The 22,564-nt window shown below is 64.1% G+C and overlaps 2 protein-coding genes across 2 annotated transcripts; one reads left to right on the top strand and one right to left on the bottom strand.

Annotated features, from left to right (window-relative positions):
- Window positions 1-1,101: 1,101 nt before the first annotated feature.
- CBX8 (chromobox 8) lies at window positions 1,102-5,341 on the bottom strand. The gene is given in 6 exon segments (XM_039562347.1): window positions 1,102-3,672; window positions 3,675-4,235; window positions 4,399-4,465; window positions 4,564-4,629; window positions 4,820-4,863; window positions 5,218-5,341. Coding segments are annotated over 6 exon segments (1,071 nt in total). The 5' UTR covers window positions 5,287-5,341; the 3' UTR covers window positions 1,102-3,408.
- Window positions 5,342-11,038: 5,697 nt separating this feature from the next.
- Window positions 11,039-14,401, top strand: LOC120410989 (collagen alpha-1(I) chain-like). The gene is made up of 4 exons (XM_039562589.1): window positions 11,039-11,358; window positions 11,494-12,432; window positions 13,106-14,164; window positions 14,242-14,401. Exons 1-4 carry the CDS (start codon window positions 11,039-11,041, stop codon window positions 14,399-14,401), a joined length of 2,478 nt encoding a protein of 825 aa, XP_039418523.1.
- Window positions 14,402-22,564: the final 8,163 nt, after the last annotated feature.

Genomic DNA, 22,564 nt, shown 5'->3' with positions numbered 1-22,564 from the left:
GCCTCGTGTGGTCCGTGCTCCGGGAGCGCTCCCGACCCCCTCCCTATCCCCAGCACCGCCTGGGGCCGCCCCCTCTCCGGGGCACCGTATTCCCGCCCCGGGATGCGGCGGGGCCCCGGGACGGGGATGTGCGAGGCTGGAACTGGAGCCGGGGAACCGGAGCGGGGAAACCCCACCGCTTTCCCTCCGGGGCTCCGTGCCGGACGCAGCCCCTCCCGGCCCCGGGCTCCGCCGCGGCTGGAGCTGCGCCTGCACCGCGGGCGGAGCTCAGGTGCCTCCGCCCGCACCTGCGGCACCCGGGACCGGAACGGGGACGGGCCCGGAGCCGCGCGGGGCCGGCCTGGCCTGCGGAGGGCGCTGCGCGGCCGCGGAAGGGCGCGGGCGGCGGCCCCCGGCGCTGCCGTCGGCGCTGCCGTCGGGCGGGAGCTGAGCCCCGCCAGCCCAACGCCCCCGGCCCGGCCCCACCCCCGGCCGCCCGCGGGGCCCCGCGGCCCGTGTGAACGGGCCCCCCCGCCGGGCCGGGGGAGAAAGGCGCCATTGTGCGGCCCTTCCTCCCGCTCCTCCCGGCGCTGGCAGCTCCCGCGGCGCGGGGTCCGCGCCCCCACCCGCCCGAGCAGAAAAAGGAGGTTAATGAGGACACGGTTTAAAAAAACCCATTAAGCCCCCCACCCCCGCCTATACGGCCGGGACGGGTCTGCACACAAAGGCCGGGCTCGACGGGCAGGGGCCGCCGCGCCCTGACCCGCGCCCCCTCGGAAGGGCGGAGCGCCGCGGGCCGGGGCAGCGCCGGGGCCCGGCCCGGTACCGGGGCGTCGTCGTAGCGGCGGCCCCGGCGCATCGTTCCTTGGACCGGAGCGGCTCACAGCGGCCGCCACCGCCCCCTCCGGGCACCACAGGACCCCCGGGGGGGCGCCCAGACCCAGCGACATCTGCGTCCGGGGAGCCTCCGGGGAGCCTCCGCCTCCCCCGCCCCGTCGGGTCCCGGCCCCAGCCCCGCACGGCCGCGGCTGTCGGGAGGGAAGGGGCTGCAGGGCCACCCACCCACCGCACACCCCACGATGCTCCCAGGCACCCCAGGGCCACAAAGGGAAGCCAGACACGTTTCTATTTACAAAGTATATATTTAAACTGACATAAAAAGCAGGTCTCATGTGGACATTCACGGCTGGCAGAAGACACGTAGTTAAGCTTCACTTCTGAGACTGAGATTTAGCCAAATCGTTTTTGTACAAGTCTTAGATTTAAATAATCCACACACACACACCCGCACACGCACACACACACAGGGTACACGTCGCTATGTACAGACACACAGATACACCCACAGGTACGGTTTGCTCCAGGTGTGTGTCGGGACACACGGACACGGGGCTGGAGCCAAGCCCCGACGGGGCAGGAGCGGCTCCAGGCTCTTTGCAAAGGGAAGGATCCTCCAGCCTTGGCAGCAGCAGGAGCACAAACAGCTCAACCCCCTCCTCATCCTCCAACAACACCCGCGTCCCGTGTCAGCACCAGAACCAGCACATCAGCTCTTCGTACAAACCAAGTTAAAAATCTCAATTTTACAAAATATGCCTTTTAAAAAAAAAAAGAAAAAAAGAAAAAAGGAAAATCAAACTGGGAACTGTCAGACACGATGGCTCCCTTTGCACAGCCAATCCAGCATCCTGCCAGGCACCTCATGGGTCCCAAAAGGCTGGGGAAGGGAACTGGGCAAGGTGAAGCCACCAATGGGCCCTGCAGCACAGAGATGCCCCTTGCCCAGCCCCTTCCCTCACCCGATGCGAGCTCCCTGAGCCAGGGGCCTTCAGGAGCTCAGGGACCAGGGGCCCTGGCTCAGTCCCAGCCCTCAGGCACTGCCAGGCTTGTGCTTCCCATCCGACTGATGGCCAGAGCAAGGCTCGAGGACAGGGCCACCTGCTCCACCTCAGCCAAGCCACACCCAGGCCGAGGGTCCCTCCCCGGGTCCAGCTGTGGCCGAGCTGGGGGAGCAGTGGAGCGGGAGCTGCACCCCCAGCCCCCCCAACCAGCAGGGAAAGTCCAGAGCCCCAAGACCCTCCCTGCCCCAGCCAGGGAGGAATCTCAGCTCCAGATCCCAGCCCTGGGAGGAATCCCACAGGCCAGTCCAGCACAAAATCCACCCAAGGCGGCGGGGCTGCTCCGCACGGGAGTATTTCGCCTCTTGGCTATTGTTTAACCAGCGCAAGGAAAGGGAAATATTTATTGTCGCTGAATGCATAAAGATGACCCTGGGATTTGTCAGGGATATGGATATTACAAAACACTTTATCAGGAGTCTTCCAACAAGTCTGAAGTGAACTGTGATTGGAAATAAAAATAATAATAATCCACTTTCTATAGCAGAATAAACTAACTAAATATGGGCAGTGAGATGCTCCCTCCCCAACCTCTCTGGCATTTCAGGAATGTAAACAGAGGGGGGTTTTGTTGGGGTTTTTTTTGTTTTTAGTGGGTGGGGGAACAGAATCAAGCGACCAGACAAAATGAAAACAGATATACTCAGCTCAGTCCCATCTCCCACAACTGCTACAACAACTCTATTAAAGTGCATTTCAGTATCACCCCTCAGGAACCTTACACACACAAACCTCCTCTCCTCCGCAAGAAAAGGGAATTCAAGTTAATACTCCAACACTTTTAGCCTTTTTATGGATTTCTGCTTTTCCCCGCCCCGACTTTGTAGCAACATGACTTTTTTTGTTAGACTGGAAACACCCCATCCCCAACAACACTGTGAATTCAAGTGCTCACGTCAACTGTCAAGGGCAACAGTTCTGGACACAGCACACTTGATTGTACAAGCAACACCTTAAATCACAATCAAGAAATCTGGGCACTTCGCCCTCCGAGGGAGCAACACGTCCCCCTCCACCATCCATAGCATCATATGAAAAATAATAGTTAAAAAAACCCAGCACATACTTAGCTATGAACACTGTTATGTACACCGGCTCCTGCGGCAGATGCGTGAACTCGTTAGTTCTCAGTTTTATTGTCCTTTCTAGGAGCAACTGAGCAGTCACTGTTGTCTCCATTTAAATAAAACAACTCAGAGTTGAAATATATATATATAGATATATATATAAGCATTTTTTCTTAAATAACATATTTACATCTAATAGAAAATATAACTCTAGAGATAATCTTTCCAACGAAATGTAAGACGTGAAAAAAAAACCAAAACAAAAGAATGAGTTAATGAATTTAGGACAGTTTCTAAATTCTCTCCAGGACCAAAAACAAAAGGAAAAAAAAAAAAGAAAAAAAAATTTAAAAGAAAAAAAAAAAAAGGAGCATAAAAAAAAAAAAAGAGAGAGGCCCACCAAGCTCTACCAAGCTTTTGTCTGGATCTGACTGAAGAAAACCCCAGCACCACCTCCACCAAACTCATCGCTTCTCCTTAAAGAATCCTTGGTCCGTGCTGCTCTCCTTGATGGTGACGGTCAAAAAGTTAGAGGTCACATCAGTTACCACCACCTTCTCCAGGTTGTTGAGAGAGGGGCTCCAGGACTCCTCCTCGGGGTCCCCCAGGATCCTGGAGACGGGGATCCTGGCGATGAGGGAGGGGCCGCCCCGCTGGGCCCCCACGCCGTCACGGTACAGGCTGCCCACGGCCCCTGGGCTCACGGCGCCGTGCAGGGAGCTTGGGCCCGGCCAGGGTCCAGCCCCCCCTGCCCCTTGGGGTCCAGAAAGTCCGCACGGTGCTTGGCGAGGCGCGGGGGGAAGGTCTCGGCCCCCGCCTCGGCGCGGTTGGGGCCGGGCAGGGCGCCGGGCAGGTCGGGCTCCTGCCGCCGGGCCAGCTGGATCACGCTGTGTCCCGAGCCAAACTTGGCCACCCCCGCGGCCGCCTCCTCCATCTTCCTGACCTTCACGTAGTCCCCCACCTTGTCCCCCGAGTCCCCCAGTTTCCTCTTGGAGGCATCCAGAGTCTCTGCAAGGTCCTTGTAAAGCTCTTTCCTGGGCTTTGGGCCTCTCTTTTTGGGGGTCTCTCCAGGTTTCTCTTCCACGCGGATCACCCGGTCCCGGATGCCGTCTCCCTTGGGGGTGCTGGTGCTGGAGCTGCCCTGGGGGGCCAGGGCTATGTTTCTCAGTCCTTCCCTAGCCCGGGACGTGGAGCCCAGCTCCTGGGGGGACCTGCCAGGATACGGCACCCGGATCCCCCTGGAAGAGTCACTGCGGAATTCATAGGTTTTGGCTTTGGCTTTTGCCTGGGCCTGCAAAGAAGATAAATCACCCGGTGACTTTATTATCCTGCCATCCGGCTGTGTAATTACAACTTACAAGAGGCCACCTTTGAGGGGAGCATCCTCCGAGGGGGCCAGAGAGGGACCCCTGCTCTGACACGCAGCCCTCTCATGCAGGCTCTGGCCTCCTTACCTTTAGCAGGAAGGTTTTGGGCTTGGGGCCTCGCTTTTTGGGCCCGTAAAGCTCCATTTCTCGCTCCCTAGAGGTGTTAAAAGAACCAAAGCTTCAATTCAGCATAGCTACAAGACAGCAACATATTTACAAGTACAACTGCTACAGCTAGTAAAGGCCTTGTACCTCTCCTCGAAGGCTGCGAGCAGCCGGGCATCCAGGATGTTCTCCTCAGGTTCCCAAGTGCTGTACCTGGGGAGAAGGCAGGACAGAGAGAGGGAACAGAATAAGGAGCCAGGAGGGGACAAGACAAATAAAATTAAAAATAGGGGCATAAAGGGAGCGCCCTGGTTCCCGTTCTGGCACAAAGGGGGAGCAGGGGGTGCAGCCAGCATCCCCCTGGCCCCTGCTACAGCCCCCGCGGCCCCCACGGGCGACTTACTTCTGCGACCAGCCCTTCCATTTGACCAGATATTCCATGCGGCCCTGCGGATGGGAAGCGAGGAAAATAAATATGCGTGGAGCGAAAACCGCGACAAACCGCGACAAACCGCCCCGCAACAAAGGTCCCCCCGCAACGCCCCAAGCAGGAAGCGGAACAGGGGGCGGGGGGGCAGTGGGGGGGATGCAACAATGAAAAATAACGCGGATTTAACACGCACACCCCCCCAGGCGCGGATTTAACACTGCCCCCCCCCCCCAGGCGCGGGGCGCGGAGGGCGGGAGCGGCGGAGCGGAGCCCGCCCCGCGGCGGGGGGAGGCAGGGCCGCCCCCAGCGGGCCGGGGCCGGGGTGCGGGGGGCCGGGGGCGCGGCGGGGGGGGCGGCGGGGGTGCACCTACTTTGCGGATGCGGCGCTTGAGCAGGGCCTCGGCCGCGAAGACGCGCTCCCCGACGGCCGAGAGCTCCATGTTTACGCGGCCGCTCGCAGCGCAGGGGCGGCCCCGGCGCAGCCCAGACCATAATACTCCGCCCGCTGACGTCACCGCGCCCCCCCCGCCCGCCGCCGGAGCCGGGTGGAATATTCCGCCCGCGCCGCATTGGCCCCGCCGCGCCCCGCCCGCCGACGTGCCCCGCGTCCCGATGGGCCGGGGCGGGGCCGCCCGGGACACGCCCCCGGCCACGCCCCGGCCACGCCCCCCGGCCACGCCCCGCTCGGGGGGACGGCCCCGGAGGGCGGGAGGGGGCGCGGGCACAAAGGGGCCCCGCGGCACAGGGAAGGGGTGGGATGGGGGTTCGCAGCGCCGGGGACGGGCCGGGAGGTTCCGCGGCACCCGGACGGTGCGGACTGGGGGGGGGGGGGGTTCCGCGGCCCGGCCCGCCTACCGGTGGTCGGACAAAGAGAGCGGTGTCAGGGGTGGAAGCGCTCCCGCACAAAACGCCCGTCCCGGTACCGGCGGAGCCCGCGGAGCCGTCCGCGGTCAGACGCGGTCGCGCGTGCCGCTCGGCGCCGCCGCTGCCACTGCGGGAACGCGAATCCCTGCCCGGCGACGCGGACACGACGACAGAATGGGGCACGGTGGCCGCCGGTTTCGCTGTGCCGGCAAGCCCCCGGCTGCGATCCCAGGGGGGAGGAGAGGTGACCCGGGACCAGCGAGGCGGCCCCACGCAGGATTCGGTGCATCTCCCGCATTACCTGCCCGCAAACTGGCGTAGGAACGTGGTTGCACTGCGAGGCTGCCAGCCGGTACCGGGGAGGCTGCCAGCCGGTACTCCCACCGGCTCCCCTCCCCGGCTCTGCCTCTCGCCCCGCGGCACCGCGTAGGGAGACATCGCCTTCTCCCCGAGGCGGCCACGGAAGAACGAGACACGTGCGAGTCGCGGGAAACCGGTGCAGCCTCTGGGAGACAGGAGGTCCCACGCGACCCGTTCTCACTCGCAATTGGGCAGGGTCCCAATCCGCCCCCCGCGCCGTCGGTGGGAGGCTCCGGGAGGGCCGGGCAGCCCTTCAGCCCGGTCCCGCGGAGTGAAGCGCTTTCCGTGTCCGTGGGCAGCGCCGCCGCTCCGGGCTGCCCGAGAGTGGGACGCGCGGTGCTGAGTGGGCTCCTGCGGCCCCGTTCACGACGGACGAGACCAGACGAAGCCTCTCGTGGATCTTCCCCTCTGGTCCCCACGTCGGTCTCTCCTCCGCTAAGGACCTCGAAGCCATGGAGCAGCGGGCCTCCGCGGCCGCCACGTTCATGCGTGGGAAACCCACGGAGGGAGTGTCCCCGGGAATCTAGCTGCGCCTGCCCTCCAGTGAATGAGACCACGGCCGCATCGGCCTGGGGCTGGGGCTACGAGACCCTTCCCTTTCGCCGGCAGGGGAAGCCGCCCGGGGGGGGCCGAGACCGGAGGGCACCGGCGTTGTTCCCATCCCGAGGAGTGCTGCTTCCCGGGGATCCTGCCTGCCGCCGCGTCACCCGGGCGGGCAGGGAGCTCCAACGGCGGACACGGGTAGGGCTTTGGGACCCCGCGGGGACCGCCGAAAACTAGACCCCACGGCTCCACGCGGGACTCGGGAGTCGTGTGTCTCCGTGGGCAGATCTCTCCTCCCACCGCCCCCGGCCAAAGTGAAACCGCGCTCCCGGGAGGAGGCGGAAGATTCCCACTCCGCGGCTCCCGTGTAATCCCACACCGCGTTTGAAACCCCGCGGCCACGGGAGCCGCCGCGACACGCGGGTTCTGCGTGGCGTAGCCGGGCCGGGGGAAAGCGCAACCTCCGCGGTCTCCCGGGCCCCGGCGAGCCGCGTCCCGGGAAGTTTTTCGTTAATGTCGAATTAATCGTTGTTAATTAAGGCTGGTGGCGGGGCGACTCGTGAATTGGCGTGGGCGCGGCTCACTGGATCCCGTTCCTGGGAAGGTGCCTCGTAGAGGACAAACCTGGCGGCAGCGGGCGCAAGGCCCGGCGGGGGGCGCGGGGCTGTGGGTCGGAAGCTGATCGTGTCCCCCTGGCACGACGGGTGCTGGCGCAGCGGCGCCCATTCCCGTGGCCGTGAGGCTGCCGCAGCCCGAGCAAGTTGGTGTCTGCCCGGCACCTTGGCTGCCGGTGTCCCCGGTGCAGGTTGGAATCGCGGATCCGAGGTCGTGCCGCCCGGTACCGACGCCCACACGGGAGCCCTGAGGGGCCGCGTAGCTCCCGACTGAGCAGCTGCCTTTGCCCCGTCGCCTGCGCGGAACTGCGCGGCGGCGCGGAGGAGCCCCGCGGCCGCGCGTAGGGGTGCAGAGGGGAGAAGCTGAGGTTCCGGCTGCCTCCCACGAGGGCATCAGCGGAGAAATAGTTTCATCCTCCCGCCGGAACCCACGCGGAACCCGCGCGGGGCCGGGGCTGCGCCCCGGTTGAGGTGCGGGGGGGGGGGGGGGGTGGGCAGGGATAAGGCGAGATGCAAACGAGAACGGAGCGGGGAAAGCAGCGCGGAGCGACCGCCGTCGCGTGGGAACCACCCGAAGCCCCCGCGCATGGATGAGCCGGGGCCGGGGCTGCGGCCACTCGTGGGGGTCTTGGCCCGGAAGGAGAAGTGGGACGGAGCTACTGCAGCCGTGCGGGACGAGGCAGCGGCGGGCGGGACTGTACCCGCGCAGTTCCTGCCGCTCCCGAAGGGTGTCCGGAGACCCCCGCGCCCGGAGCCGGCGGCACTGCGGGGCCCCCCCCGCACAACCAAGCCACCGGGAGCAGGAGCTGAGCCGGGGCACGGGCAGCCCTCCACGCTCCCGGGGTCAACGGCAGGAGCTGCCTGGGCGCCCCACGGGCTCTCGGCCGGGTCGGGCCGCTCATCCCCGCGGCTCCCGTCACCCACGCCGGCCCGGGGCCCGGTTCTGGGATCCCGGGACTCGGAGCCGACAACGGGACAGCTCCGGACCGGCGAGAGTGTGTGCCGCCGCGGTAAACCCCGTTTCCACGCATTTGACCCCAAACCATCCTCTCGGTTGCGGGGTCTACGCTCCTCCAGCCCGCACTCGTGCGATGAGTTCCTCGGGGCTCAGAGGGCTGCTGGGGAGCAAAGTGGCCGGCTCCCCCCTCCGTTCTCGCTGTGCAGGGGCTTCCACGGCAGTGAGTTTTGCAACGAAACCGAGGGTCTGGAGCCCCTTTCGGGGTCGCGCGTGGCGGCACCGGGGCGAGCGCGCGTGTCCGAGAGTGGCTGAGCCGGGAGAAGGGGGCCGGCGGGGCTGACCTGGCTCCAACCCAACCGCCGGCACCATCGATCCCCGCATCGCAGCGGGGCAGTTCCCCGCGACTCCCGTGTGCTCTGGTGGCCGTGCTTCAGAAGCTGCTCCGTCTCACGGCCACCCGCGTCCAGGACGACAGGATCCATCACAGCTCCCAGCCCGACCCGAGCCGGTTCCCCGGGTGGCCGAGGATGCCGGTGCGCCTAAGAGACCCCTTTATGACATGGTCGCGCCCCAGAGTGTCCCCATCTCCTGGGCGATCCGAGCACGGCCCCCACTCTGGGACCGCGGAAGGGAGCGGGGGCAAAGGAAGTGGCCCCCGGCAGACCCCAAAGCTTGCCCGCCCCCGAATCGATCCCCCGACCGGGCTGGCCCTGGGGTCCCAGGAGAGGTATCCTGCAGCCGCGGAGGTACCGAGGTACCGCCGCGCAGGGCAGAGCGCGCCCCGGAGCCCACTTTCCACGCGAGCTCCCTGCTTGCGTGGACACTCCCCTGCGCACACGGGGAGGCCAGCCCCGGATTCCCGGTCAACCCAGCCGCCCGGTTCGGCTGCGGGTTTCTCCCGGTTCGGTTCCGTTCCCGAGCCGTGCAGGAAATCTATTCTCTCCACCGGTAGCTGAAAGGAGCCGGGAGGAGCATCGGAACTTCACTGCCCCACGGACCTGTACCGGGCTGTGCCGACGGGGGGGCGAGGACCCGGGGACCCCTTGGCACCACCGGCACCGGCCGGCTCACGGTCCTGTCCGAGAGGGGGGCCCAGCCCCCGCCCCGAGACGCTGCCTTTTCGTTTCCGAGCAGCTCGGGGACAACTGGGGGAGTTGCTCCGACCTGCGACACCGGTATCCCACAGTGCCGCCGGGGTTGCTGCCGGGTAGCGCGGGGGTATCCGGTCCGAGGAGGAGAGATCTCGGGTGTGTCCATGCAGCGGCGATGCCGACGGCCCACAAGACCCCGGAAATTCCCGTGAGAGTAAGTTTTCGTGTCGAGGTGTTTGACATCGAATTCATGACGGGGCAGGGCTTCCCCGGCGGCTCCGGAGGCGACGTGGTGACAGGAGGCAGCGTGCCCCCGTGGACATGGCTCAGGCCCGGCCAACGCCTGGGACGGCACCGGGTACGGTTGCTGCCCTTTAGCTCCGGGGACCGAAGGGGGCTGGCGGAGCTGCGGAGGGATCTCGGCGTGGACGGACACAGAGGGAGCGAGAGGATCCCGGCTTCGGGGACTCCAGTGAGCACCTGGGCAGAAGAACTTCTCTCCGCCCCTTCGATCGTTATTGCTCGGTTACGGAGGCTTTGGCCAGTCGGCGAAACGACCGGCCCGGGGAGATGCAGCTCAGCGCCCGTCCCCGGGTTCTGGTCCCGCCGCCGCCCCGGGACCGAGCCGCACATCCTCCCCCGGGCAGTCGGTACTGAGGACCATGGCGGCCAAACCCCCTCTGATGCTCCACGGCCCCGCCCGGGAAGCGACGGGCGCGGGCCGGCCTCGTCCCGACGGGTGCCGCACAGAAACGCTGCACTTCCCGGCGCGTCCTCGCCGGCCCGGTGAATTCCAGGTGCTTTCCATAGGTGGCACCGTCCTCCTGGAAATGGCGGCTGCCGCCTCTACGCAACCGGCGGCGTTCCCGCCGGTGCGGGGGGCACTGCCGCCCCCTCCGCCCCGGGCAGCTCCCCCGCACCGCCGTTCAGCAGGGCGGAGCGCCCGCAGGAGCCCCCGGGGGCCGTGCCAAGCCCCGGGGCGAAGCGCGGGGTTTTTTCCCTCTGCGGTCCCCACGCACGGAGAGAAGCCGCCGTTCTTTCCAGGAGCACAGACCCACGAACGCAGGGGAGTCTCCCGCATCGGCTTAGCTCGTGGGAGAGGCCCACGCGTGTCCTGTAGCCATCGGTTCTTTGGGGCGGCGTGCCCTGAGCCCCCGCTCTGGCGACACTGAACGGCGGAATCCCCCCGCGGTCCCATGCGGGGAGCGCCCACGGAGAGCCCCGACGGCAAAGCGCCCGCTCTCCGTGTTCCAGGCTTGCCGTCACATACCCGGAGCCCCTCGTCAGCCCCGGCGCTGCAGTTCCGCGGGTCGCCTCGAACCGCCCGGGCGGGGAAAGCGCCCGCTCCCGAGGGCGGGGGGCCGGGGGCGCCGTTTATCGCCCGCTCCAGGCTCCGAGCGCTCCGCACAAAAGACCTTTTGTTCCCGGGGGTTCTGAATTTGCTCATTATTTGTAGGAACATAAACACGATCTGTTTGCGGATGGGGAGAGGGAGGAACCGGCTCGAATACGGCGTGGGGCGAGGAAACGGGAATGTTGCGGGGTATTCCTGCACCCCGTCTAGCCGGCTCGTCTCCGTCCCGCCGGCTGCTGATCGCGCAAGGACGGCAGAAGGACGGATCTGTCCCCGCAGCGGCCAAAGGAGCGTCACGAGTGGGCAGTGGCCACGCGAGGGCCCCGCCAGGGCGGGACAGAACGCGGTGCGCGGCCCAGTGGCCACGGCCCCGCCGGGGGGTGGAACTGAGCTGGGATGTGACAAATGATGCAGAGTGTGAATCGAGCCGCCCGCGGCTGCCGCTTCTCCTGTCTTTCACCCCAGTCCGGCTCTGTCCCGGGCTCCGTCCCTGCCCGTCCCCGCCCGTCCCCGCCGTCGTCGCCCCGCTCGCGCGCGGCCCCGCGGACTCCGCTTTTAACAAAAGCAATTAGAGGTGAAGCGTCTGCTCATTTGCATTTCCGCTTAAATGACCGGCCGCGGCTTCCCCGGGGCGGGAGGGGCTCGGCGGCAGCGGCGGCCCGGGCCCGGTGGGGCGGGGGGCGCGGCCCGGCCCCCGCCCGCGCCGAGGCCCCGCCCACCGGCCCAAGGTAGGCGCTGTATTTAGCTCCATGCCCTTATATGGTGATGCGCGCGGCGCCCCGCGGACGGCGCGCACCATATAAGAAGCGGGTGCCGGGCCCGGGTGAGCTGGGTGAGCGCTGATTGGCCCGCCCGTATCGCAGCAACGGCTCTGGCGGGGGGAGCGGCCCCCCCCGCCCCCGGCCGGGACCCCCGCGGGCACCGAGCGGGGACGCCCCGCGGGCACCGGAGACCCCCGACGGGACCCAGCGCCCCCTCACCCCGCCCGGTCCCGCCCTCGCTGCCCCTTCCCGACCCTCCATCTCGCCGCGGGTCTTCCGTGGACACCGACGGCACTTGGGAGCCCACGGCACTCCCGAAGTGTGGCGGGACCACCGGTCCTCTGTCTCCGCAACGCGAGTCACGGGAGGAAGCGACCGTGTCTGTCCCACTCGCGGCAGAGCACTCGCGGGACCGCGGGCCGAGACGGTCGGCGGGACGGGCGGTCCCGTTGCTCCGCGGAGCGGGACCTTGCGTGGGCAAGGGGGGAACGGGCAGCCGCGGCGCTGCACGGACGGGGGTGACCCCGATCTGAGGCACAAAGATCTGGGGGGCTTTGCGGAGGAGGGCGGCCGGGGGGGCAACGCTGGGCGAGGTATTCACAGAAGGCAGCGGCGCCCTTTGCACCGCGCGCGGCGAAGACGGCGGCTTCCGCGCACGCGGGCGCCACCCGCGATGCGCGCACCCACGGCAGGGCAAAGCGCGTTCCCGTGTCCAGCCGCCACGGTGCGGACCGGCCGCGGGGGAAGGTTCTCCCGCTCTCCGGTGGGGAAAGGATCTCCCCGTCTTGGCTTCCACAATCCCGTTTTCGGGACATCCCCTCACCCCACAGACACCCGCGAAAACCACCGACGGGGAGGGAACCTCCGGCAGCGCAGGCGACAGCCGCGCTCCCACGCGTGTCCGCTCCTGCCCTGCGGGCAGGCTCCGGAGGGCAGCCGCCTTGACGGGCGGGGGACGGCGACACGGTGCGGGGCCAAGGGGTCGAGTTTTCGTTGCGGCTTCGCCGCGGAGCCGGTGCGTGACCAAGTCGTGGCCGCACGGTGCCGCGTGCCCACGGCCCGATTACTTTTTTATATTTTATTTTTATTTTATTTTAAACCGAAAGCAAAACCGGGCGCTGCGGGAGCGGCTGCGGGGCTGGTGCTCCTCCGGCGTGTCGGGCTGCGGGGGATGACCGGCCGCCCCTCTGCCGCGCTCCCCCGGGCTCGGAGTCGCCGCTGCCTCGGCGGGCACCGGGCGGGGGCTGCGGGCACGTGCACGGCGCCACGGGCCGGGCGCGATCGGGGCTGGGTGCCCTGCGCCCCCCGCGTGCCGCAGGTGAGGCCACACACCGGGCACCGCGGGCTCCGCTCCGGTCCCGCCGCCCTGCGGAACCTCCGACCGTGCCCCGCGCCGCCTGCCCCGGGGCCCCGGGGGGGGGGGCGACGGGGAGGGCTGCGCCGCTTCCTCGCCGTCCCCCCCCCCCCATGGCAGGATTCAGCGGGCTCCGCCGAGCAGCCATTTTCTGCAGCTGCTTCTCCACCAGAGCTCAGCCGGGCGGCGGGGCCGGGCGGCGGCACAGCCCAGGGGACACCCCCCCTCTCCCTCCGCCGGGACGGGCGCCCCGAGCCCGGGCGGGCGGGGCCGGGGATGGCCAGGCTACGCCGCAGGGCTCGCCGTGACAATCCCACCCTTTCCCCGCCATTTTGTTACCGTGCTGGCGTTTTCCCAAAGCAGAGACAGAGCGGGAGCCTTGGGAACGGGCCCCCGTTGTGCCGGGGCGGACCCCCCGCGACCCGTGTCCCCGTTCCCTCCCACCCCCGCCGCGCCGCACCTGGCAGCGGGGCTGGTCCCGGGACGCGCGGCCACCGCCGGCACCTTCCCACCGGGATCGCCTCGCTCCCATTCGCGCCCCACGCACGCAGCACACGAGAGTCGTGACTGCCCGAGTCCATGCAGGACCCTGCCACGCGGGGCTGGCACCGAGTTCCGGGCCGCTGTCCCCAAGCGGAGGACGCCGGAGCGCGGTCCCCGGCTTCCCTTCCCGATGGACCGGGGACGCGGGGCCGGTCACCTCCTTCCACCCCATGGGCAGCGCAAGTGCCCTGACGACCGAGGGGACAGTCCCATCGGGGAGGGTCCGTCGCGGGGCCGTGCCGACCGGCACAGCACCCTTCAGCCTTGCCTGGTCTCGATGGCGGTCCCGGCTCTCCGCGGGACCACCCCAAACGCCCTCGCGGGAAACCCGTGGGGACAGTGGTTGGCCCACGAGAGGCCGGGCGCCCCGTCGGGGCTGACGGCATGGCCAGACCGCCGGGGAGGGTGGCAGGGGTACGGAGGGACGAACCGCGGGACAGCACTGGCGGCGCGGGGACGGGCAGACAGGACAGCGAATGCCCCGACGGGGGCGGCCGGTCCCTCCACCAGAGCGGGGTTGATGAGCGCCGGGTTGACACCAACCAGGAAACCCCGCCGGTGGGTGCACGTCCCTCTCCCACGGCCGCATTCCCGGGTCGAGGGAGGCGGTCGGATTGGCACTTACGCGGGAGACCCCGGCGCGACGGCGACTGATGCCCCGTGGGAGTGGGAGCGGAGCGCGGCGGGGCCGGTGCGTGCCCCGGGCTGGGCCTCCGGAGCCGAACGGCGGCGGAGGGCGGAGAAGGGAGCGGGGAAGGAGGGGGCTCCTGCAGTGCTGCAATGCAGCGCCGCGCCGAGCCCGCCGGCCCGGCCGCGCTCCGCCGCCCGTCACTGCGGCAATGCGGATGGAAGCCCCGCCCGAGCTGGGCCGAACCGGTCCGGGCATCCCCTGCCTGGTCGGGCCGCACCCTGCCCCAGACGCGCCGGGGTGCCGCTCTCCCCCGCTTCCTCAGGCCCGTTTCGTTTTCCTCCTGCCTCTGCCGGGACCGCGGCACGTTTCCTCCCGCGGCGGGACGCAGCCGGCTGGTGTCCCCGGGATCGCCCCCTCGCCTTGTCTTTGACGGGGGCGGGGGGGGAGTGCTTATCCTGCCTCCGGCGCTGGACGCCAGCTGACGTCGCCAGCAGCCACCCTGGTGGCCCCCTCCAGCACCCTGGCTTCTCGTTGCGGCTCCCCTCGACGCCGGGATTTGCGGAGCCCCCGGTGCTGCACCGACTCGGGGCGGATCCCTGATCTCTGCCCTGCTCCGTTCCAGCTTCTCCCGGGAGAATCTCCCTCCTCCCTACCTAGCTTCCGGGCCCCCCACCATCTCTGTTTCCCCATCTCCTTCTCCCTGTCCCCGCTGACCCCTCTGCTCAGTCCAGCAACAAACAGCGCTGCGGGGCCCCAGGCGGGGTGGGGGTCCCACCTCGGCTTCTCTTCCCCGCGGCTGCCGTCTGACACTCGGGGAAGGGGAAGCCCCACGCCGCAGCCCCCTCCCCGCCCCCGAGGTGCCCGTGTGTGGTGGTGTGCGGGCAGCGCCCTGGAGAGAAGGGATTCAGCTTATAAAAGCCACTGATAAAGGCACAAACCCAGCAGGGTACAGCGGACCATGAGGTGCATAAAAAAAACGTGCTTAAGACTGGGGGACCACTATAAGCCCCCACCACCCGCCCCTGTCCCACAGGCTCTGGATCACCCCCTCTCTGACTTTTGCCGCAGCAACCTGGGGCTGGATCCAGGAATTCTCTCCCAGCCATGCCAGGCAAACCGGGTTCTGCCCTCCCACCTGGATGTTTTTTTTCTGACGCGGTGAAAATGGCACCGCATTCCAGCTCCAGCTCCTGCTGGTGCGGACTCAGCCGCTGGATCCTGCCGTGTCTGCATTTAGTGGATGAAAGCTCAGCCGAGCCTCTGAATTTCTTCCCTGAGAGAGCTTTACGGGCTGATCAAGATGTCCTTAACCTTCCCTTCGGGAGGCCGGGCACCCCCGCGGCTCACTCTGGGGCTCCCCGCGCCCCCCGCCATCCCTCCGTGTCTCCCCGACTCCTCTCCAATATTTCAATGTCTCTTCTCAGCTACCGGAGGCTGTTCCACGCGAAAGCGGGCTCACCAGTGCCACACACCGAGCAGTACCGCCGCCCCCCTCTGCCTTCGGTCGCCTGCACACACGGGGAACCCTCACCGGTGGCGGTGCCGTCCCTGTCCCTGTGCCCGTCCCTGTCCCCCGCCCGCCAAGTGGCACAGCTCCCGGTGGCACCGAGAGAGCGGCTGTACGCGGCGGTTCTTGCCGCGGAGGTTTGTTGTTCAACTCCTCGGGCAGTGTTGAATGTGTACGGGGACAGAGCGATCCCTGACCGCAAACCGGGTGCTGGCGGGGGGCCCCGTCCCCCGGGCAGGTTCAGCCTTGGCTCCTCGGCTCCTCCTGCCATGGTTCCTCTCCGGGAGCAGGGAAACGGGGACACTTCGGGAGCTCACCCTGCCCCGGTGGGGGAAGGTCCCGGGACCCCCCAGGGATGGCTAAGCCCCTTAGCCCCCCACCAGGCGGCTGCCGGGCTGGTTCTCTGCAACAACCTCCCCGCTCATCGCAGCCCCTTCTGAGGCTGAGCCCCTCGCAGGACGCGGTCCCAGGTGCCCCCACGCAGGTTCCTCGCCCCGTGGAGCTCCAGCTCTCAGCGGGCTGTGCTGGCCGCTCGTAGCCCACGACACGGGGGTGCTGCTGTTCACGGCCCCTGTGCCACCCCCCAGCTCTGCGTCCCGATCTCCCAGCGCTTGGGACGTGGCACCAGCAGCCATTCTCAGTCACGGGGACCGTGGGCGGCGGGAGGGGGAGGGCGGGGGACACGGGGCAAAGGCAGGAGGAAAGAAAGCAAAGTTAAATTCGACAGCCCGAGAGCAGAGAGACAATGCCACGACCGAGACTTTGTCACATACTCAGGCATAAGATGGAAGGAATTCCTGCGATAATGCTCGTCCCTGCTCAGCCGCTACTGCCGAACCACAAATTGCTGCTTGCAGCACAAAATATGGAAATGGAATACATTAGATTAGACGCCTTCTTGTTAGCGTTCTGCTCTAGGAGTTATTTCTAAGTCCGGAGAGTTAAAGCATCTTCAAGCAGCAGAGCATCAAACCCTGAGAAAGTGGGTCTGCTTCAGGTGGCAGAGCTACAAAAAGGAAAAACATCAGGAAATCGGCTACCGTGGAGCCAGTGAAAGATTTTTCAAAGCAGAGAGAGACACCCAGGGAGGGCTCTTCCCACCTCGGGTTAAAAATGGCTCAGGGTCAGGTTGAGCCCTTAAACTCAAGATAAGACATCATTCCACCAGCTGCCGGGGAGAGGGGAGGCACCGCTGGTGTCCGACCACCGCAGCCTCTTCTCTGCACGACCCACCATGAATCCCCCTGGTTTATCTGTTGCTGGTGACTTCATGTGCCAAAAGAACACAGGCGGAGAAAGGACAGTGTCACAGCTGGATCCAGTGCACATTCCTGATGCTAAAATGACAGCCTGGCTTGCACCGCACGGCAAATGGATGGGTACAGCGGGGACAACGCTTCAGCCTTCATTTTTCAGCCGTGTGGAAATACTAATGTGTGAAAATTAACGTTTCCAAGCATATGTCAAATAACCATCTATTTTGTGTTTTGAGATGCTTCGGTGGCTCCTTGATACCGAAGAAACCTCCCCTCCCCATACCTTGTATTTGGTACTAAAAAGAACCTGACGCTCCATTGTTTTTTTCTTTCAGGCAAAATATAAAATATTTCTTCCCGAGCAGCTTCCCGAACTTGGGGAGCCCGTTCCCCTCAGAGGCACGGGCAGTGGGAAGGGGCATCCGCCTCCGGGGTGCAGGAGATGGGGCGGCACCAGGTCAGTGACCCAGAAATTCAGAGGGGGAACCCCCCTAACCCTCATCTTCTGAAGCACGATGCCCAGCCTATCACAAAGGGCATTTTCAGGGGGTCGGGACCGCTCTCCCCAACGCCGGGGCCGAGGGCTGCCCGCCCCTCTGCCGCTCCCCGCGTTCCCCGGTGAGGTTTGCCGCCCCTTTCCCGGCGTGCCGCCCGGGGATGAGCCCTCCCCGCATGGCACAGCCCACGCCCGCAGCCCGGCGTGGCCATTTTAGCCCGCACTCGCCCTCGCCGCTGCCGCAGCCCCGTTCGCCGCCCCCCGCCGCTTCCTCGTTCTCTCCAGCGGCCGCGGACAGGTCCCGCCTCGGGGCTGGCGTGACGATGCCCACGCGGCGTGACACGGTTCCGCGGAACATCCCCGGGAGCAGCCCGGTCCCACCGGCTGCCCCCGGGCTGAGCTCTCGTCCCCCTGGCCACCGGCGGCACCGGGCGGGCGGGAAACGCTGAGTCCTAATTTGCTGTTCACAGCTGTGGGAGCTGCCCCTAGGCTGCTGAAGCCAAGGGATAACGTGTGACATTTGAGTCATCCTGATTTTCCTACTCTTGTGCTTCATAAACGAAGTGACACCTTCCCCTGCTGGGCATCAGGGAAGGGGGCAAACCCGGAATCCCTGGGCCCTTCCCTAGGGCAGGTTGTTCCCTCTGTGGCTCATCTCACAGCCATTACGAAACATCACCATCCCTTGTGCTGTACATCCCAGACTCATCCCTACTGTGGACAAAGGCGAAGCACCCAGGGGCTTCCCAATTCCCAAACCAGAACCAAAAGAATTCACAACCAGAATTCTTTGCTCAGCGCAATCTTTATATCCAAATTAAATACACGTTTGTTAAAGCTTCCATCAGCTCAGACCCTCCGTCCAGGTTGCTCTTAATGCATTTTCTAATAATATCCAGGTCTTCACCCCGGCTGCTACAGCACAACAGCAACACCTCTGAAAGGTTCCGGTTATCGCCTTTCTCACCTCCAACTAAGACATTCTGACTGAAGCACTTCTATGCTATGGAAGCTGCGTCCACATTCAGGCCATGGCAGTGCATAAACCCCCTGGAAAATGGGAGTGTGGCCATGCCCCACTTCTCAGGAGCTTCCTGGGACAGAGCCTGTAGCACCGGCAAAGCTCAGCCTTGGTGACTTGGCTGGGTCAGTACCTGCCCCTCCACCTGGTGCCAGCGCCATTACTTGTGAAAGGGTGCTGTGTTTGACAGGGCTCTTGGAAGGTTTGGGGACCCTGGAGGGTTTGGAAATCCTGGAGGGTTTGGCAGTCGGTGATCAAATTTCCTTCTCTCCCCACCCTGGAAGCCCAGGGCCTGCTGCCAGCAGGGTCGCCCAGGGACGGCACAGCCCAGCGTGCCCAAGTCCCAGCTCGCGGGATCCAGGGTGCTTCCTGCTGTGTCGCACAGCATGTTTTATAAGCCTGCTCCTTCGATAAAAATAAATCTTCATGTTTGCAGTTTGCTTTAAACTACATCAAGGTGTCAGCTGAACTGACGGCTCCTCTGAGAAACGACCTCAGGAGGTGCTGGCAAATGGCTCTCGGGTGAGCCTGGGATCTCGCCCTGCAACGGGAGGCACCAGCGGCTCCCTGACCGGGGGGAGGAGACCCCGGCCACCCTCAGCCCTGACAGGCCCTGGCCCAAACTTTCATCATTACAGAGACCCTCATTTCTCTCCCATTTGCACCCAAAGGTCTGTCATGCAGTAACACCCCTTCAGTCTCCACGAGACTCCGTGTGCTGACACAGATCCAGGGATGGCTCCGACGAGCAGCTGCACCACCAGGTCCCTCTTCCCTTTCTGATCTCCTTTCCAACCCACCACCAACCTCTTTTCCTTCCCTAGCAGGCTGCACACACCTGACCACAGCCACCTCGGCCCCTCTATCACGTCTCCCCCACTTGTCCTCCTCTCCTGTCACTCCCTGCAGCAACCAAGGGGTGCAGTGAGGGAGCTCAGCCCCTGTCTCCATCCAACCTTGTGCTCACACCACAGCTCTCCCTTGCTGCTGCCTGAGGCTGGGCCATGCCACAGACCATGCCTAGGTCAGACACTGCTGGCCCAGCGGCCTCCTGAACGTGTGAAATGCTTCAGTTTGCCTGTGATGGGATTCTCCCCAGCTCAGGGTGCAGGCAGGAGCTTTCCCAGGCACAGGCGGCCGTCAAGAGCCACTCCACAAGGCTCTGGAAGCACCTGGGGATGGTCTGGGCTGTGCTCTGTGCAGCTGCCTTCCTCTTCTGGTGCAAACATAAACAGAGTTGTGTCCTTGTGGCCGTCTCCGACAGATCTCACATCAATCTGGGCTGAGTCCAAATGATCTTATCTCTGGAGACACTGAGGATTTCCTACTACCAGGCTTTTTTGACTGCTCAAACCAGAGGCAGCCCTGTGGGATGGGGGAGATGAGGGAGTTCAGGGCTGGGGCTGAAGTGGGGAAGTCCCTTCTCCATCCCCTTGCCGTCCCCTTGCCAGCTGTCCCAGTTCAGTGAGAGGGCTGCACCTTGGTCTTGCCCTCCCACAGCCGCTCCACCACACAGAGGGACAGCAACCCCACCAAAACCCAGTACACCCCCTCAGGGGCTGCTGGATCAGCCCCACTGGATCCAGCTTTAGGTAAAATGGTTTATAGCAGCTGACACATGTATGGCTGTGCTCAAGGGGACAGGCCTAGAAAAACATAACCCAGGCAGGGGCTTCCCTCCCAAAACGTGGCCGTGAATGCTTTACCTTGTTGCTGACTTCTCCAATGGGGGACGGATGCTGAGATCACCACATTCAGCAAAGTCACACAGGCACCTCCTGACACTGCATAGCAAAGCGAGAGAAGAACTGGAGAATAAAGGAAAAATCCCACAAAATGCACACAATGGATGCCTGGAGGAGCTGCCCCCACCCATGTATGAGCAAAAGCACTGAGTGCCCCAACTGCCAGGGAAATCTTCCACTTCCCACTGCACACACCCACCTCCACCTTCTGCCCTTCTCAAGGAGAAGCTCCTCTCCCATTCCCAGTCTGGACCTGAAGTCTGGACCCATTCCCAGACTGGACCTCCCAGTTCCCACAAGGCTGTTCCTTACACTGGTTAAAACACATCAGCTCTATGTTTTGTGTTTATCAAACATCCCTCTTCATTATAGCATCCTCATGCCACGGACGGAGCCCTTCCACCCAGCCCTGGGGCCCACATTGCCACTGTGCCATGGTCGTTGCCTGGGGATGGTGTTTCCATCACTTTCCGTGGAGCAGGGATCATACTGACACCTCCTGAAATCACACAGGGCCACGGCAGCTGCTGGTGATGGAGCTGGATCCCAGCCCAGTGCCGGTGCAGATGCTGGTACCGCCACGGGGAGGGGAGAACCTGAAAGGATCAGCACAGAGCTGCAGCCCCTCCTCTGTGCTCGGCCGCGGATCCATCAGGCCCTTTCAGAAGGGCTCAAAGACGAACACAAATTCTCCTTTTACATCAGCAAATGTTTGTCTGGAATAAATCCAAACCAAGCAGAGGTTAACACATTCCTGGGAAATACATTAAATGTAGCGCGCACCAGTCTTCCTAATGGAGCGTGGTGACGCTCCATCTCGCCCTGGATCACTCTGATAACCATTGGAAGTCACCGTGGACTCCACATTAATTTGCTCAGTAACAGGCATTTAGGTTTGATGCATTTACTAGGGAAAGAGAGTGGCAGGAATAAGTAATTCATATCCAAACACTTCATCTCTCCCAGCCAACCAGCCCAGCAAGGGAAGGGCGCAGCTTTTAAACCAGTAACTACTTATCACACCTTTCACAGCACAGGAAGCTGCTGGAGTTGTGATAAACATGATCAAACTATTAGAGTAAGAAATATCTGGCTGTGTGGTTTCCGGGAAATGGTGCCTCAAACCAACCATGGCTGCTGCCGGCACAGACGGTGCTTCAGGGGCTCCTGCGGCCCTGGGGGTGGTGGGTGCAGGGAGGGAACTCAGGAACGCACGCTCAGAGGGACAGTGTTTCCTTAAAAACTGGAAACACAACACCCTCCATTTTCAGAAATGCTAATGAGCTGAGCTAACTGCAAACCTGCAGCAGTTATTAATTGCCCAGAGCTCGCACACCTACAGCCCAGGGAAGGGAGCTGCTGAGCTGGCTCACGGCGGCAGCGATGCCCAGGCGCTGGCCTGGAGCCTGCAAGCCCACGTTCAAAGACACAACCTGCTATTTGTGAGAAACCCCATTGGTTTCATCTACCTTTGTCTGGCAAAGAGCAAGTTGTGCCCTGGCAGCCGCCCTGCCCCGGAGCCGTGGCCCGGCCCCGCTCCTGCACTGGCTCCCGTAGCTGTCTGTTGAGCCGCACTTCCCCTTTCATAAATCACATTTTGTATTCTGAGCATGCGTCTCCTCTTCCATGCCATTTTTGTTTTCAGATAACCATTAGCTTAATTAATCAAGGGAAATGCATCATTTCTGATCGTATGTTCTGATAGTGAAGCCTGGGATGGCAGGGAAACACTTCCCACCAACCCGTCCCTGGGAACCCCCTGGCACAGAACGGGGTTCACCAGCACCTGCCCCAACAGCACCCTCAGCACATCACCCACAGAGCTCTGGTGACACGTAGCGTTGATTAAAACCCTCTTAACATTCAGCACAGCTATCAGGCAAATGCTGATTTTAATCAGAGTTCACCATTTCTGCTTGCCCTGGGCGCACAAACCACCGGCACTGGGGCCTCTGCACAGGCAGGTGAACACCCCAGCACTGGACACCGCCCAAGTGTCCATTGGCTTCAGAGCATCACCCAAAACTGGGCAGAACTGAGCTGTCAGCACTGACCCTGCCCACACCAACCAGTTTAACCAAAGAGCTGGGGTGGAGCCACCTCTCCAGTGCTCCCAGCAGCCATTCCCACCACGAACACTCGGAGCAGCAACCTGAGCTACACCAGAGCAAAACCTACATCTGCAGCAATGGTGTCCACAGGCAGCTGTCCCACTTGGATACAAGCCTCGTTGGCTGTTCCAGCTGGGAAAATGGCATCCACACACCCACTGCTTACTTTTCCTCCAATTTAATCCAAACTGCATTGGAAAAGTGCTCCCGCTCTGGCACAACTGCTGTAGGCAAGACCTGGGTTGGATGGCACATGCAGGGGTTCCCACTGCGACCCACACCTGGCTGGATGCTGTCCCACCTTCCCACAGGCAGCACACGACCCTCAGGATTTACACAGGAACAATTACCAAGGTAAGTTTGGAATTTATGTTTGTGGAGGGACTCCTGGGAAGGCCGGGTGGCCCAGAAGTGGGCAACACAAGATGGGGGTTATTTGTGCTGTGGGAACAGCACTGCCACATGCCTGGGCACAGAGACACTGTGTGACAGCAGGACACAGGGCTGCC

The sequence above is a fragment of the Corvus cornix genome, chromosome 18, assembly GCF_000738735.6.
Source record: "Corvus cornix cornix isolate S_Up_H32 chromosome 18, ASM73873v5, whole genome shotgun sequence".
Classification (NCBI taxonomy): domain Eukaryota; kingdom Metazoa; phylum Chordata; class Aves; order Passeriformes; family Corvidae; genus Corvus; species Corvus cornix.
This window is presented reverse-complemented; position numbering and strand designations above follow the sequence as displayed.